At 40.6% G+C, this 16,625-nt stretch overlaps 2 protein-coding genes across 2 annotated transcripts in view; one reads left to right on the top strand and one right to left on the bottom strand.

Annotated features, from left to right (window-relative positions):
• Window positions 1–3,425, bottom strand: part of cdk17 (cyclin dependent kinase 17) — a 50,585-nt gene extending 47,160 nt beyond the window's left edge. The window contains exon 1 of the mRNA XM_005743355.2: window positions 3,123–3,425. The gene's annotated coding sequence lies outside the window, so the exon portion shown is untranslated. The remainder of the gene's footprint in view (window positions 1–3,122) is intronic.
• Window positions 3,426–4,346: 921 nt separating this feature from the next.
• phyh (phytanoyl-CoA 2-hydroxylase) lies at window positions 4,347–11,486 on the top strand. Its single transcript, XM_005743354.1, has 9 exons — window positions 4,347–4,525; window positions 5,188–5,243; window positions 5,469–5,579; window positions 7,071–7,239; window positions 8,446–8,527; window positions 8,966–9,147; window positions 9,232–9,381; window positions 9,519–9,653; window positions 10,791–11,486. The coding sequence occupies exons 1-9, from the start codon at window positions 4,460–4,462 to the stop codon at window positions 10,842–10,844; spliced, it is 1,005 nt and encodes a 334-aa protein (XP_005743411.1). The 5' UTR covers window positions 4,347–4,459; the 3' UTR covers window positions 10,845–11,486.
• Window positions 11,487–16,625: the final 5,139 nt, after the last annotated feature.

Raw genomic sequence — 16,625 nt, 5'->3', positions numbered from 1 at the left:
TTTGTCCCTCTGTGGGGGGGATACCCCCACTGGGTTTAAATCTGGGACTCTCTGCCATTTGACCTTAGAACTGACGAAGCTTCTCGGCTGAGAGGTGAAACGTCTTCATGCAACTTAAAGAAGTCCAGACGCTTTTCTTTATAAGCTCCTTTGACGAGGGAGAGAGAAAGCTATTCGACTGGTTGTCAATAGCAACAGTGTTTTGGAAGTGCAGTCTGCTTGGCTACAAAGCATGTTGGGATATTGCCACCATTATTATAAGCCACCATTCGCTAATTCACTTCTTCCTACAAAACATTTAGGTGTTTTGTGAAAAACTAACGAGTAAAAAGAAGAAGAAAAAAAACAAACAAAACACTTTTCTGATGATTTTCTTGCCATTATCATCTACATCACTGCAGCAGCTAAGTTAAAATGTGATGGAATATAACATATTTTCCTAAATACTTTGTGGCAGTTACAGTGGATCTACTGAGCTTTTCCTTATTTCCTGTTATGTTTATACTCTTACAGCAGTTCCTGCTCAGATTACAGATTTCAGAAATCTAAAATATTAAGGTCAGTGTATGTATAATTTATCCCTGTACGGCTACAGACTGCTCCCACTGCTGTGTTTAAGACATTCAGATTTTTAACTCTATGTCAGGGGTCCCCAATCCCAGTCCACGAGGGCCGGTGGACTGGGATTACCTTCTCAACATGTCTTGAAGTTCTCCAGAGGCCTGGTAATGAACTAATCATGTGATTCAGGTGTGTTGACCCAGGGTGAGATCTAAAACCTGCAGAGACACCGGCCCTCATGGACTGGGATTGGGGACCCCTGCTCTATGTTAATGGTCAGCAGGTCCCTAATATGGTCACATCTAGCCGTAAGGACAGAAGCCCCACTCACCTACTGTTCAAACCTTCTGTTTAAATGTGGCAGCCAATCAGAAAAAAAAGCTGGGTTAACGCAATGGAGAATTTAAAAAAAATGTTTTGGTTCAGAAAGGATGTATCCTAAGTGCTGCATCAAGGCACAGTATAAGAAAAGTAAGGACCGTCCTGACCTGTAAATCACTCAAAGCTACCCTGGTAGAATAAAAATATAGAGCTCCATAACATAAGCCACGGCAGTGATGCAGGCAAAAACTAACTGATTCAAGTTAAAATTGCAGATAGCAGATACAGAGAGCTGTACAGCTGTTCACCAGGGAGACAGCTGTTTACCCCATACTAAGGTAATGTTTTCAATGACACAAACATGTCTTTTTCTGTCCTTTCAGTTTTTTGTCTAAGCTAAGACTGGATATCCCCCGATGATCTCATTAGGATTTTTTTCTGAGATGTGGGAAACCACCTGCAAAGTCACATTGTCTGATTTTAATATGACACAGAAAAATTTAAATCACAGCCCAGTGTCACTCTGAATGGTAAAAGAAAAAAACAAAACATAAACCTTTTGTTCTAACAATCTCATACTTGCTTCTACACCAAAGTTAGTACTCTGATCCAATTCGTCACTTACTCGCTCTGACAGGAAGTTCCAAACTAATCGCTGACACCTGCTTCACAAGTCCTTCACAAGACACTTTGATTTCTCAGACCGAAACCACTGACACATCCCACATTCTTCTAGAAGACAGATCATTATAATATACATCCTCATGTGTCAGTCCCAGGAGCAAAAGAGAGAAACATAGAGTGGGTGTGCACACACATACACCTCCCACAATCGTGGCACAATGCAGAGACTGATCGATATGTGCACTGCTATACGGGCCTACAGGCATGGAGTGGGAGCTGTCGGGGTAATTAATGTCGCTCTCTCAGGGTGTATCGTTCCCACAGCCAGCAGCCCAGATCTGAATGTGGGTCAAAACGCACACATGCAGATTCGCAAATACACATAATTGAACAGCTAGTTGTTCCAGATGAAGGACACTGGAATTGAATGCAGGTCAAACGGGAAATAGAAAAGAGCCTAAAAGCATCACAGGCATTTCCCGGCAAAGATGGGTGAGAAGTGCTCAATACTGCAGAGCTATTTCCCTTTCAACAATGCAAACTGTCTTTCTAATTTCATAATCAGAAATTTTAAACTTTCATATAGGCAGAGCTCTAATATTATCGAATGGTGATAATAACTGAAATGATTTATGCTGGATTTCTAGTTGTGTAATTGCTTGTTTTTTATGCTTTTGTATTCGATTTGGGAGAAGAAGAAAAAAGGCGAAACTCTAGGACAATAGTGTACCTAAGATCAGGTCACTGTTTTCAGGGTAACAGCAGGGCAGTGTGTTCCTGGTGCATTAGATTAAAATACCCTTGAGCTTGTGTCTGCTTAAACACAGTCAGTCCATAATACTTATTTTCAAGGGCATGTCTCTTATCTTCCACTTTCAGCAACGTGTCTCAACCGTATTCAAATAACTTGACAGGAACAACCACAGTTTGGTAAAAGTCAGGAGTTCTTTGGAGGTTATTTTAAGGGATTTAACTCAGTTTCATAATGTTTGTATTCCAACTTTGCTCCACAGTGCTTTCACATCAGCAAAAACGTGGCACAAGCTGAAGTAAAGGCGCTGACTGTAGCAGAGAAGCCATTTCTTTCACACTTATATGAAGTCAAAGGCCGGTTGATGGTAAATGCACCTCTACTCCTTTAAAGGGAAGCCTCATTGTATAGCTACAGTGTATTGTGAGCAGGTTTGGGGTGACATGAATATGTTGTGTACAGGTCTTGCATTATACCTGCAATGATCCATACTGTTTTCATTGGGATTTAGGGAGATTTCGAGGATGCATTATTTCATCCTTTAATCTACAGTTCGCTTTCTATCGTTGGTGACATTCTGGCTGCCGATGCCTGAGCCACGTTATGTAAACAAACATACCGTGAAATAAGATATTGTTTGAGTCGCAAAAACAACACGTATAATCGTGCTGGATAAAGGCGCTGGGTAAACAGTAATATATGAATTACAGTAAGAGTCTGGCTGTATTATTCTCCAGCTGCCGTTTCCTCTGTTTTGCCATTTCCAATGGCCACCATTCAGACTTCGTCTTTTGTCGCCGGGCGAAGCCTAGCCTCCTGCTTGTTCATTGAGCGTTACCTGAAAGTGACCCATCAACGAATTTACCTGAAAATGGTGAATTCCGTCGTTTTCAAGCCGACCCTCCGGAGCTGCCAGGCCCGGATGCCCTCCTCCGCTTTACCCGCCCACTGAAGTAGCCTGAAACACAGCTCCGTCTGTGCTCGGTTTGTGCTCCACACGCTCCGCCAGAGAAAGAAATATCCTCCGAAACAAGCAGAAAGGTGTGCGAGTGTGCGGGCGAACAGACACAGACCGAAACCCGAAAAAGTCGTTCTGTTTCGGCAGCGGAGACAGTTTAAAGAGGCTGGAGGATGTCGAGTGCGGAGACGGGAGGGGTGCGAGCATGTAAGGTAGATTACGATAATGGCACTTCCGCTGACATTTCAAAACAAAGGTCTGTTCTATTGCAATTTCCAAAATAAAAGCCACTGTGACGTCTATCTGGTCAGTGTGCAAACTAAAAGCTGGGTTTTTTTGTACAGACATCTTCCACATCATAGACTTGAAAAACGTAAAGAAAAACGTCTAGATAGACGCATACACCAAAAACTATACATACATACATACTGCATATTATACATTCTAAGTGCTATTTTGTGTGTTTTTTTGTTTGTTAGCTCGTAGGTAAAACTAGAAGTTAAGTACAGTATAGTTTGTCAGCTGCAGGTTTTGTTGGCATACCGTTCCTTTTCATTTGTAACTCATCACTATAACAATGCAACACTGTCCATTTCAGTCTTTAAATGAGTAGATCGATTATTTCATCGATTCAACTTCTATTACAAAATAGTCTGTGTTTGTTGAAGATGCCAAAAATGATGGAATGGTTAAATAGCGCTCAGGGTTTCAACAGCTTCGAAATTAGCATAAATTATAAATGATGGGAATAATTATTGTTGTGTGGCGCCCCCTGCTGGATAAAACTTTAATTACTAGTGATGCTGGAAATAATCCTTATGAAATCCCGTTGTTTGCAATAAATAACGTTCACTAACAGCTGAAAAGGTTTGCTAAAGGGATAAAAATGCTTGAACTCTACAATAGAGTTTTCATTTTTCTTTACCCGTTTACACCATTAGCATTTTTGCGATATTCCTGCTATTTTTAAAGGATCCGTTCGTCTAGTCACAGGAGGGGAAATATAATTTCCCTTACAAATCATTGAAGTATTTTTGATTCTATTAAACTTGTTACGGCGTTGTGATAATGACTGGGCTGTGTTTTCGGATGCATAACGACTGTAGGTGTTTTGCATAACAGCACATTCACAGAGCGTGTCATCATGCTAGCCTTTGCCCCAGTCAGCGGAGGTACGTAAAGTACAACAACCCACTTCTCCACTACTTTTACAGAGGACACGAAGCACTGCTACTTGACAGAAAATGTCTCGTCCTCTGGAGAGACTCCGAGTCATTATCAACCATCTTGACAGACATCCTGCGGGGATTGTATCTTTTTTTATTCGTATTTGCGATAAATCGGCTCGTTGGAGGCTCTTAGCCTATAGCGAAGCAGTGAGCGCCCGATAACACTGATACTCCGCTACTGGGAACCCGCGGTGGACTGCAGGCCTCCCGGAGAATACTGACATAAGGACAGGACAGGAGCTGAATGCCTGTAACTATTCTTGCGCTGTTAACACCGCTAGTTATTTTCGTGTTCGCCGTTGTTTCTCTACAAGTGTGTTTGTTTGGACTGCATATCATTTGCAATAAACGTTTTTAATGCTAGCTAGCTGGAGACATTTATAACTGTTACTTAGGGCTCGGAAACGACTGTTATTGGATTATTGTCTATATCAACCTGTTAAATAATAGGTGTAATCTGTTAGGTCTATCTGTAGGTCAACTTAAAGATAAGCTAGTTACAAATTTATACATGTGATTTGTTTTTTTAAAAAGTGTTGTCGGTTTCCCTGGTTTTAATATGGAGCACCATTGCAGATTTTCACATAAAAGACATTTTCACATATTTTGGCAGAAAGGCAGAATGTTTCACTGTAAAATCTTGGAAATGATCTGAAATCTATAAATCATAATCTCTCGCTGCTGTATAGCAGACATTTCCCCCGTGTTTTTTGTTTTTGTTATCCTTGACTGATTTGCTGAAGAGAGCTGCGCCCACGTCTGCTCAAACCGTCAGCTACGGTCACCCACAGAGACTGAGGTAAGGACACACCTAAGCTCCGCCTCGGGCTAAAGGTTTTTATGCACTCAGCAATCATGTTTATCGTTCACCTTTCCCACAGTTTCTTCTATTGATCAGGTCCACAGTGTCCCACTTTTCTGCTCTCCATGTGTAATAGCAAGTGGTGCCACAGTGCCATTGGCTCAAAAGGCAAGGCAAGCTTTTTTATTTATTTATTTATTTTTATTTTTTTCAATTTGGCAGGTATACTTTGGATAATGACCTGCTGACCCCGGAACAGCGGCTCTTCTATGAGGAAAATGGCTTCCTTCTCATCAGAAATCTGGTGTCCAAGCAGGACATCGACAGGTTCAGGTAACATCAGACACTTGGCAATAAATAATAAATGAAATAAGTACTTTTTAAAAAGCACAAACACATAAAATAATTATTTTTACTTGAATAGGTTACAGTTCAAAATATTGATTATTTATTTTATGCCAGCCTTTGGCAGATCCCCCATCATTTCAATCAGTTTTAGCTTTCATCCCCTTTGAGCTAGCTTTCTTCTGATTGGCTGGCCCTCGTACAGAAGGTAGACAAGGATACCTGATCTTTCATAAGCAGGAAAACTAAATATTTACAGCGGTCCAAAGGCTGATCGTTTTATCTCTTGGAGATTATTCATACATGCACTGTACTCAGTATGTGAAAGTTTGGCCATAGGAAAATCTACCAATTTTACAGTGACTGTTTAAGGAACACTTTAATCAGAGTGTAGAATCAAGTCAGTTAAATTTATGGGATATTGATCTGGTCATTTAATTAGCAGAGGGGTTGTTATTCCATTTCAGCTGTTTTGGTGTTAATGAAATTAACAACAGGTGTACTAGAGGAGCAACAGTGAGACAACCCCCAAAACAGGCACAGTTTTACAGCTGGAGGACAGTGACATTTTACCTGCTCATCTGACTGTTTTTATTACACTAGTTTTGCATTTGGCTAGGGTCAGTGTCACTACTGGCAGCATGAGGGGAGACCCTACAGATCTTGCATAGGAAGTTTAACTCCTCCAAGATGGAACATCAATACATGCCATTGCCTGAAGTTTTGCAGTCCAGTACAGTCTCAAGATCATGGTAGAGATTTCAACAGACAGACAGTTACTCTAGGAGAGCTGGACAGGGCTGTAGAAGGTCCTTAACCCATCAGCAGGACCAGTATCTGCTCATTGTCTGCAAGGAAGAACAGGTTGAGCACTCCCAGAGCCACAAAATGACCTCCAGCTGTTTACTGGTGTGAATGTCTCTGACTAAAGTATCAGAAATGTGACTTTATGAGGGCGGACCAATGTCCTCTAGTGGGCCCTGCACTCACTGCTCACTGCTTGGCATTTGTCATAAGATACCAGAATTGTCAGGTCCACCACTGGCACCCTTTTTTTTCACAGAAGAGAGCAGGTTCACTCTGAGCACATGTGACAGACGTGAAATGCTCTGGCGAATCCGTGAAGAGCATTACGCTGCCTGTAACATTGTTTAGCATGACCGGTTTGGTGGTGAGTCAGTAATAGTCTTTGGAGGCAAATCCATGAAGGGACACAGACCTACAGGCTTGGCAACAGCATCCTTGAAATCCTTGGACTCAGTCTCAGACCCTACATTGGTGCAGCAAGTCCTGGGTTTGTCCTGGTGAATGACAGTGCACAGCTTCATGTGGTGAGAGTGCACAGTCAGTTCCTGGAGGATGTAGTAGTTGATGCCATTGACTGACCCCCATACTCACCTTACCTAAACCCAATAGAACATCTGTGAGACATGTTTCCGTCCTGACTGTTGTGTGTGTGTGTTTTGGTGCCTCCTTCAGGAGGGAGTTTGAACGGATCTGTCGACAGGAAATAAAGGTTCCCGGTCTGGTGGTGATGAGGGACGTGGCTATAGCAAAGTCCGAGTTTGTCCCAGATCAGAGAGCTGTCTCAAAAGTGCAGGACTTTCAGGAGGATCCTGAGCTGTTCCGGTACTGCTCTCTACCAAAGGTACTGGAACGCCACATACAAACAAAGACAATACACACAGCAGTAGGGTTTTTCGTAGGGCTGGGCCATATTATACCCTTTACAGTAATACCGGTACAATGTTATGCAACAATAAGAAAATAAAATATTGCAATAGAATATGGGTAAAACGTGCATGCGCAGTGCCTTTGTTTTCATATGCACATGGCCGAAAAAGCATGGCGGCAACGGAGAATGAGGCATCCATGAAAGCAGAATTTATTGAATTTAACAGAGTTAGAATTTAGCGGAAGTTAGCTCGCTAGTTTCGCTAGTTACCTAAACATGATATAGCATGTTCTGACTGAGAGATTTCTGAAAAAATTAAAACGTACAGCTCTGCTATCACTTCCAACATAAATGAAGACAGAAAACTAAACAGCAGTGACATTTGTAGTGACACAGCTATGTTAGCATAACATAACCACATAATGGACGCTAAGTTTTTTTCCACTCGATAAAAGTTAACGTGAAGGTTCCTGATGGTTAGGGACAAATGCAATCGCATGGCAGGATGCTCTAAATCAGGGGTGGGCAATTCCAGGCCCCGAGGGCTGGTGTCCTGGAGGTTTTAGATCTCACCTTGGATCAACACACCTGAATCAGATGATTAGTTCATTACCAGGCCTCTGGAGAACTTCAGGACATGTTGAGGAGCTAATTTAGCCATTTAAATCAGCTGTGTTGGTTCAAGGACACATCTAAAACCTGCAGGGACACCGGCCCTCGGGACCTGGAATTGCCCACCCCTGCTCTAAATGGACCAAACTTCAGTCAGGAAAACAACTGAGATAATCCATCCACAATACGAGGTTAGTCATTAATATACTGCAACAACATGGGAATAGAGCAGCTGCCAGAGAGTTCAATGAATCAATGGTACGGAAGTGGGGGAAGCAAGAAGTTGGATAAATCTGACTGTTTTGTCAAAGGATGGTTGTTTTTTCTGTGTTAATTGCCAAATTAATTCTGATAAAAAGGGTTTGGTGCCTCACAGAGGTGCTATCAGTAATCACACAGGTGATAAAGCAGAAAACATTACATGGACTTCAATCATTAATCTGGATGTCTAAATGTTTTTCACAAACAAAAAAATGAATAGGCATTGAATTTGTTTCTTTTGATAAACAATGAAATAAGTCAAGCCTGAAGACTATCAGAACAAAAATTTTTGCTTTTCTTTATCAGATCCTGAAGTATGTTGAGTGTTTCATTGGACCGAACATCATGGCAATGCACACAATGCTGATCAACAAACCTCCTGATGCAGGTATTTCAATTCTCACTAAAATGTTTGGCCCACAAAGTCACAAATACTTAATACTTATTTGGATGCTGCGTACTTCTTGGGTTTACTCTTAAACTCAGTATTTTTAGGTACCTGACTCTTTTTAGGACAAGTATTGTGCAGATAAATAATAACCAATGTAATAACTGGACGTGTCCCTTAGTTTTGTCTCCCTCTTGTGGCAGTGATCATAATTACATCAACACTCTTGATGTGTGCTTGATTGTTATTAGCTTTTCTTTTTAGACTGTGCTAGTAATCTTCCCTCTGAACGGCCAGTTCTTTATCTATCTGAAGCATCAATCCATTTCTTAAGCTCAAACATAACATAGAGTATCTTTAAGGTGTGATTTGTGTGAAGAAAATAAAATGAAAACGAGTTTGGGACCGTAATGTCTAACGTGTCTTCTGTCATTCCAGGTAAGAAGACGTCCCGTCACCCGATGCATCAGGATCTGCATTACTTTCCCTTTCGACCAGTCGATCGGATCGTCTGTGCGTGGACAGCTATGGAGACTGTGAACAGGCAGAACGGCTGCCTGGTCGTCCTGCCAGGATCACACAAGGGCACGCTGCAGGAACATGACTATCCTGAGTGGGAGGTACACACAACACTGTAACAGCTACAGTCATGCCTGCTAGGATGTACACACACAGAGTGTTTAAATAATTGCATGTGTCCTCAGGGCGGGGTGAACAAGATGTACCATGGAGTCCGAGACTATGACCCGGAGCACCCCAGGGTGCACCTAGAAATGGAAAAGGGTGACACAGTCTTCTTCCACCCACTGCTCATCCACGGATCTGGCATGAACCAGACACAGGGCTTCCGCAAGGTACTGCATTACCCAGAGTCCACCTGAGATCCTGATATTTTCTAATGCAAATTAGCTCCATACAACCACATGATTATTTGTGGTATTTCTTTTTGCATACGAGTAATGAGGTGTGATATCTGTGTGTGTTTTCACAGGCCATCTCCTGCCACTATGCCAGCGGTGATTGCTATTACATTGACGTGAAAGGAACCACACAGGAAAACATAGAGAAAGAGGTGAAGGAGATCATAGTGAGGAGGCACGCTGTTGGTGATGAACTCACTTTCAAGGTCAGACACGTACATCCAAGCTTCATTTATCTTATTCTTTCCATTATTACTTTTTGATTAAAAGGAGCCTCTTATGCTTTTCCTTATATTTTTAATCACATAAATACGTTTACAGTTGATTTATCACTAGCTTTAAGCACTGATAGCTCACAATCCCAGAAAGTGTCCACGTTAAAGCTCTGGGCAATGAAAGAGGGAGTAATAACAAAGTTAAACCATAACAAGGAACTGGAAGCAAAGTCAGACACAGGTTGTCAATTACATGTGATGCCCAGGGCAGGAAGCAGGTGCTGTGCTCATGTAGTCCATGCAAGGCTCCTTCAAAATAAAATCTTTTGAAATCAACGTTTCACATTTGTAATCAGCCTTTTTGTAGTCTGCCACATATCATCAATGTTTGTACATATGCACGTAATGATCGCCTGAGCTTTATTCAAACGTCTTAACTTAATGATTTTAATCTATTTATAAAAAAGTTAAAATTACAGTGGCATCGTTAGGTAACAACATCCCTGGTCTGTCTCGTTATCGTTTACAAGCCCCCGTTATAAGATCCTGTTATGGGCTACATTTACCTCGAGGTCAGCCTCTGCTTAGCATGTGTGCCAGGAAGCGTGCAACCTGGCGTGTCATTATATATATAAAACAGAAACTGAGCGCAGCAAGATACTCAGTTAATGCATCTTTAGAATCAAGTGTGGCTTAGTGGATGTAATTGCCCTAAACGAGAAAACAACCTGAGAATAAAGACTGTGTAGAAACTTTCCTGCTGAAATTGAATTAAAGTCACATTCTTCCCATTATATGAACAAAACACCTGACAGACATTTCAGGAAGTTGGCAACAGAGTCAGACAGAATACAACACATTTATTTTACTGTATGTAAACACAAAGATAAAAAACATCAAACCTGGCTTACATGTAACCACCATCTGCTAAACCTTTCAAACACGGCTTAAATAAGATTGCTATTATTATGAGCTGGCTCATAATGAGCAGCTGTCTGATGAAAAGCTAAAGGAATTTCTGTTCCTGTAAACTCCAAAATTTGCTATTAGAATAACATTAAAACAGAGGAAAATAAAAGGGATTTGTTTTTGTGGCTAACCTCTCCTTCAAATCCGTCTCTCTCACAGGACACCTGGGCAATTCGGGGTCGTCTGGTGCAGGGAGAGAGGATTTCGATGTGAAGACGCTGCTGCGGGGTGATGAAACTGAGCTCAAACTTCGCCATCTCAGCACAGCGGCTGAATGAGAAGCAACAGGCTTTGGATCACTGCAGCAAAGTTTTCGGGGTTTTCTGCTGAGGGCTCTGCAAGGGCTTCAAACCACTCTTATCTAATTTATGCGAAAACAGTCACTGATTTTCTTTCACCTAAATGCACTGGATTAGTATGCATATAATTCAACATTTAACAGTGTTTTACTGCACAGAGATCCTTCTAAAATCCATCTGTAAAGTTGTTTAGCCAAGTGGGAAAAAAAGAAGACATTAATTACACAAATGAGGATTCTAAATAATAATTGATTTTTGCATAAAGAAAACCGAGTGTGTTACGAGTGACAGTGTGAAGTTCAAAAAGGGATTAAGTGGAAAGAAAGATTAATGAAAGTGTTTAAGTGATGTTGCACTTGTGAATTGACACTAACAGAGGCCTTAATCTTGCGGCATTCTGCCTTGTAAATTAATGAGAATGTTTATTTTTGCATCTTTAATGGCATTTTTAATCTTTCAACAGGAGTTTTTGATCTTCATGTGGGTGTCATTGTGCACAAATGTAGTGTATTTTGCTAATATTAGCAATAAAACTCAGAATTGACTGCTATATAAACAGACTGTGGTTTTGAGTTTCATACACAGAAAGTTTGGGGTTTGTAATAATTTAAGTTCCAGTGACTGGATTAAACCGGACGGTAATCATCCACTCACTCCTACAAAATAGAACTTTCTCTGTTGAGCGCACAAGAAACTTAACTCGAATTCAAGAGGAGAGTCATTTGAGGTGGTTTGTTTTTATCTGATAGTCCCTAACTTGTTTGCTCCGAGCAAGGTGACCAGATCCAGCAAACCTAAATGTGGCACAGAGGGTGTGTTGGCGTGGCACAATGTGAGACATGTTTCTATTGCTGAGAGGCATTTTGCATCTGAAGAACGAATATAATTTATTTGAATACAACATTCCCCGAGCAGCACAGTGGTGCAGTGGCTGGTAGAGTCCCCTCACAGCAAGAAGGTCCTGGATTTGACTGCAGATCAGGCTGACTGAGGCCTGTCTGTGTGGAGCTTGCAAGTTCTCCCTGTTCCTGTGTGTGTTGTCTCCTGGTACTCTGGCTTCCTCTCACAGTCCAGATAAATGCTTGTTAGGTTAATTGATTTTAAATTTCTGTGGGTGTTATTGTGTCTGTGCACTTATACTGGTGACCTGTCTAGGGCGTATCCCACCCTTTGCCCTATGATAACTGTGATAGGCTCCAACCCACCCTGAATTAGATAAGTGCTTCTTTTTATGTTCCTGTTATCGCAGTTGCTGTTTTGTCCAGCGGTGAGGCTAATTCAGACTAATTTGCCTGAATCTGTATGACCTTCTAGTTACACAATATTCATAAGCAGCGAAAGACAGTGACATGGCTTTAGTAAAGTCTCCGCATAGTGAGAGGCTCCAAGTCGTACTAGCTTCTGGAGATCCTGTGTGAAATGTGGAGGTCAGAATGGCTCCAAAACACAAGGCATCAAGGAAAAATATATCACGGTCACCAGATTCTTTCCTGCAACCTTCTGGTTGTACCTAGGAGAGTGTGATTTGCTTTGAAGATTTAACATGAAGAGTTACGTATAGCCAAACAGGTCTGGTAAACAAGCTGCTCAAGAACTATGTCACTTTGTTGTTGAGGCCTATCTGTTGTGGAGTTAGGCAGCACACCACAAATGTGAGCATCAGCATTTGAACCTGATATAGTTGGATGAAAAGCAGTGCAAGATAATTAGTAACTGCTTGCCCTCCACTGGAAGAAAGAAAAAGGTTTTGTGAGGCCAGATCTGAAAGTTTTAACTTTGAAAATGGGAGGAAACAGAGTTGTAAAACACTGATGAACTTCTCTGTTTAACATTGAATTAAAGTCAAAGTGGCTGGCACTTGATGATAGTGGCAGTCATATGACTGGAAAAATTAATTAGTTGTTTTTAAAAGCAGCACTGCTAAGAGTGAGTCGACGTGGTTACATTTCAACAAAGCCTTTGTTCAAAAGCATGAAAGTCGAGCTGAACTTTGAGACCGTCATGGTCACTAAAAGCAAGCCTAGAAAAATATATATGTTACATAAGTACATGTTGTCATGCGGAGGAAAATGCAAAAGAGGACACTTAAACCATACCAGCATAAGCACTTTGCAATCATTGCATCCGGTTTTTCTTTTTTCTTTCCCCCTTTCTCTCACCCTCTCTCTCGCACTTTTTCCCCCCTTCACTCCGCACGCGAGCCTTGTGCTTTACGCTGGGATGAGGGGGGAGGGGCGGTAGTTACACAAGCAGCACAAGAACAGAGCAGAAGGGAAAGAGAGAGAGAAAGAGAGCCAGGGACAACAACGTCACATTAGAAAGGTATAGTAATCATCCACAACTATTTTCAGTTGCGGATGATAAAGGATTCAGAAAGTTTATTCATGCAGGCCCATATGACAGAGAATGTGCATCTTCTTTTTGTTTTCATATTTTAATTTATATTTAATTGTGTTGTGGTTTGCAGTGTTTTGTGTTGTTTCACTTTAAATTTGTTTAAAAGGAAAAAGCTGAAAATTTAAATAGTTAAAAGTTGAAATGTAAATAGTTGGTTTTTGTATTATATGATTTATTTATTACATTTTATGTGGAGTGAATAAATAAAAGTATATTTACGGTGGCCCCAAGCGACAAAGAACGTACAAACTCCAAAACACATACAAAACACAACTGCTCCAGGATGCTAGGCGCAGTGTTGAGCTTTTGTTACCTAGTGGTTACACAAGCCAGGAAGTACCAACGACCGGATTTGGTGTGTGGTAGTAACAGGTAAATGAACTTCTTTTTTTTTTTTATTTGAATATATATGAGTGCTTGTGTATAAATACACAAACAATACACATATGCTTTCAATTATGTAATTTAAGTGATCTAGGTAGCTCTGTTAAGGAAGTTCAGTTAACGCTAGAAATGTGTTTTGGAGTTTGTACTTGCTTTGTCTCTTGGGGCCACCGCATATATTTATATATAAACATATATAAATAAAACCACGAGTTTTTTTACATTAGTAATTCCTTTTGTGCGTAATTTTTTTATTGTTGTTAATAATATATTAATTAAAGCAACAAAACAACCTGAAGAGCCAGTTGGGAGCCGAAAGAGCCGGCTCTTTTTAGTGAGCCGAGCCAAAAGAGCCGGTTCTCTAAAATGAGCTGGAAATCCCATCACTGGTATATGCATATATATAACCCATATTTACACATGCACACACATGCTGCGTATGCATCTGTAACTATGTGTGTCTTGCAAACAGGTTCTGACTTCTGGCTCATTTTCTGTTTAATGTTTTCTGAGTAGGACTGTTGAGTTTCCTTCAAAGGAAATTTCAGATCACAAACACTCCAGGGTAAAATCTGCAGAGACCAATTTAAATTGCAACTCAAAATTTAAAGAGGAACTATTATTCTCATTTCTATCTCCACATGTTCATTCTTTGACCCTGTTGCAGTACGCTCACATGTTTTGCCGCCAGATTCATGTGCCTGAGGCGAGCATATTAGAGATATTTGTTTCTGTTGACATCATATAGAGCCAAAAAAACAGGAAAAAGGAGCATTAAGCAGGCTGAGCTTTTTTATTTGGCCATGTTTTATATAACCACAATTCCAAAAAAGTTGGGATGAGATGTAAAAACAGAATGCAATGACATGTGGATCTCATAAATCCATATTTTATTCACAGTAGTACACAAAAAACAAATGTTTAAAATGGGATAGTCATGATGGGTATAAAAGGAACATTTTATAGAGGTAGAGTTTCTGTTTCTTCAATCAGCTTTATATTGTAACGTAAAGGACCTACAATAATATAGAGAAAACCTTAGCAATCAGATAACCCCCTTGGTTATTACTTGGTGAGAGTGGGGAGGGAAACAGTGGTTAAGCCTTTTGCAGCATAACTAAGAGGGGATTCAGGGTCACCTGATCCAGCTCTAACGATAAGTTTTTACCACAGTTTTAAAGTAAAGAGGCTGTCTGTCTCCTGAATCTAAACTAAGAGCTGGTTCCACAGAAGAGGGGACTGAAAGATTCTGCCTCTCATTCTACTTTTCAGTAGCTTTAGTAGCCTGGCTTACTACAAGTAAGCCAGCAGTATGAGAGCAAAGTGCTCTATTTGGGTGATACGGTACTATGAGGTCTGTAAGATAAGATGGGGCATGATTATTTAAGACCTTCTGGTCAAAAACAACTCAAAGATTCCTCACAGTGTTACTAGAGAACCAAATTTTCCAGGTCTTTATGTCTTTAAGACATTTCTGCAGTTTAACTCATTGGTGTGTGTTATCTGGCTTCATGGAAAGATAAAGTTGGGTGTCATCTGCATAGCAGTGAAAATGTATGCTATACCTTCTGATGATGCTGTCTAAGGGAAGCATGTATAATGTAAACAGAATTGGTTCTAGCACTGAACCCTGTGGAACTCCATAATTAACCTTAGTGTGTCCATTTACATGAACAAATTGGAGTCTATTAGATATATATGATTCAAACCACTGCAGCACATACCTACAGCATGCTCTAATCACTGTAATAAAATATTATGGTCAGCAGTATTGGCCCTAGCAGGACAAGCACAGAGATGACTTGATTATCAAAGGCTAAGAAGATCATTTGTAACCTTCACTAAGGCTGTTTCTGTACTGTGATGCATTCTGAAACCTGAATGAAGCTCCTGAAATAAACCATTCCTCTGCAGTACATAGAAAGAGAAAAATGCACAGTGGGTGGTTTGTTAAGACAACAGTTATAAAAGTGCCATTTAAAAAAAGTCTATTATGCTTTATTTCATATAATTTATAGAAAATTTCAGTATTTACCTTTTGCTACAAGCTCCTTAAACTACAAACACAGTTATCTGTAGGAAAAGCAGAGGCTGTATGAACTCATCCACCTAGAGAAACAAAGGGCAACTGACTTGCAGGAAGAGTTTTGATTCCCACGTTCACGAATGTTAGGGCTCCAATGAATCTAAAATAAGGCCTTGATTGGGCTCAGTTGTGGTTCAAAGCATGAAGCTGTTTAAGGTAAGGGATATTCCTATGGTTCAAAGCTTGTGTTTCTGGCTCCCAGTTTTATTATTTAACATCTTCCAGCAGTCACAAAAGTAGCTGGTTTTCTCTGGCTTTTCCTCGGGTTATGTTCCATCCCAACTCCCTCTTTGAAAACTGTGAAGTGATGAGGATTCCATTCACACACTTTAATCAGTGGTATTTACACTGAGTCAGATGATTGTTTTTTTTCCTAATGTGAAAGTAGTTGTTTGCCAAATCTACACACATTGATCACCAACACCAGAGGTTCTACTGATGTATGCAACAGTTTAGCATCTTTTTGATTTCTGCAGCTCTGGGGCAGTTTAGCCTTCCTGCTGCCATCAACCTTGTTTCTAACCACAGCAGGCAGTTAGCTGCAGAAATTAAAAGCCCAAAGTTAGCCACAAAGTTAGCAGTTACTAGCTCCTTTGTGAGATCGGAAAATCAGTATGTGCTGCAAACAACGCAAAGTGGGCAAAACAGAAGTAGGTTTCATAATTTAATTCAGAGATTCAATTCAATTCAATTCAATTTTATTTATATAGCGCCAAATCACAACAAAAGTCACCTCAAGGCGCTTCATAGATACAGAGAAAAACCCAACAATCATATGACCCCCTATGAGCAAGCACTTTGGCGACAGTGGGAAGGAAAAACTCCCTT

The sequence above is a fragment of the Pundamilia nyererei genome, unplaced genomic scaffold (assembly GCF_000239375.1).
Source record: "Pundamilia nyererei isolate P.nyererei 1_Seehausen unplaced genomic scaffold, PunNye1.0 scaffold00130, whole genome shotgun sequence".
NCBI classification, from domain to species: domain Eukaryota; kingdom Metazoa; phylum Chordata; class Actinopteri; order Cichliformes; family Cichlidae; genus Pundamilia; species Pundamilia nyererei.
Note: the sequence above shows the minus strand (reverse complement) of the source record. Positions and strands in the feature narration are given on the sequence as shown.

Coding starts and splice junctions, on each gene's coding strand:
- phyh (XM_005743354.1), top strand. CDS start 4,460: ATGTCTCGTCCTCTGGAGAGACTCCGAGTCATTATCAACCATCTTGAC. Junction 8,528..8,965: donor CAACAAACCTCCTGATGCAG/GTATTTCAATTC, acceptor CTGTCATTCCAG/GTAAGAAGACGTCCCGTCAC. Junction 9,148..9,231: donor ATGACTATCCTGAGTGGGAG/GTACACACAACA, acceptor ATGTGTCCTCAG/GGCGGGGTGAACAAGATGTA.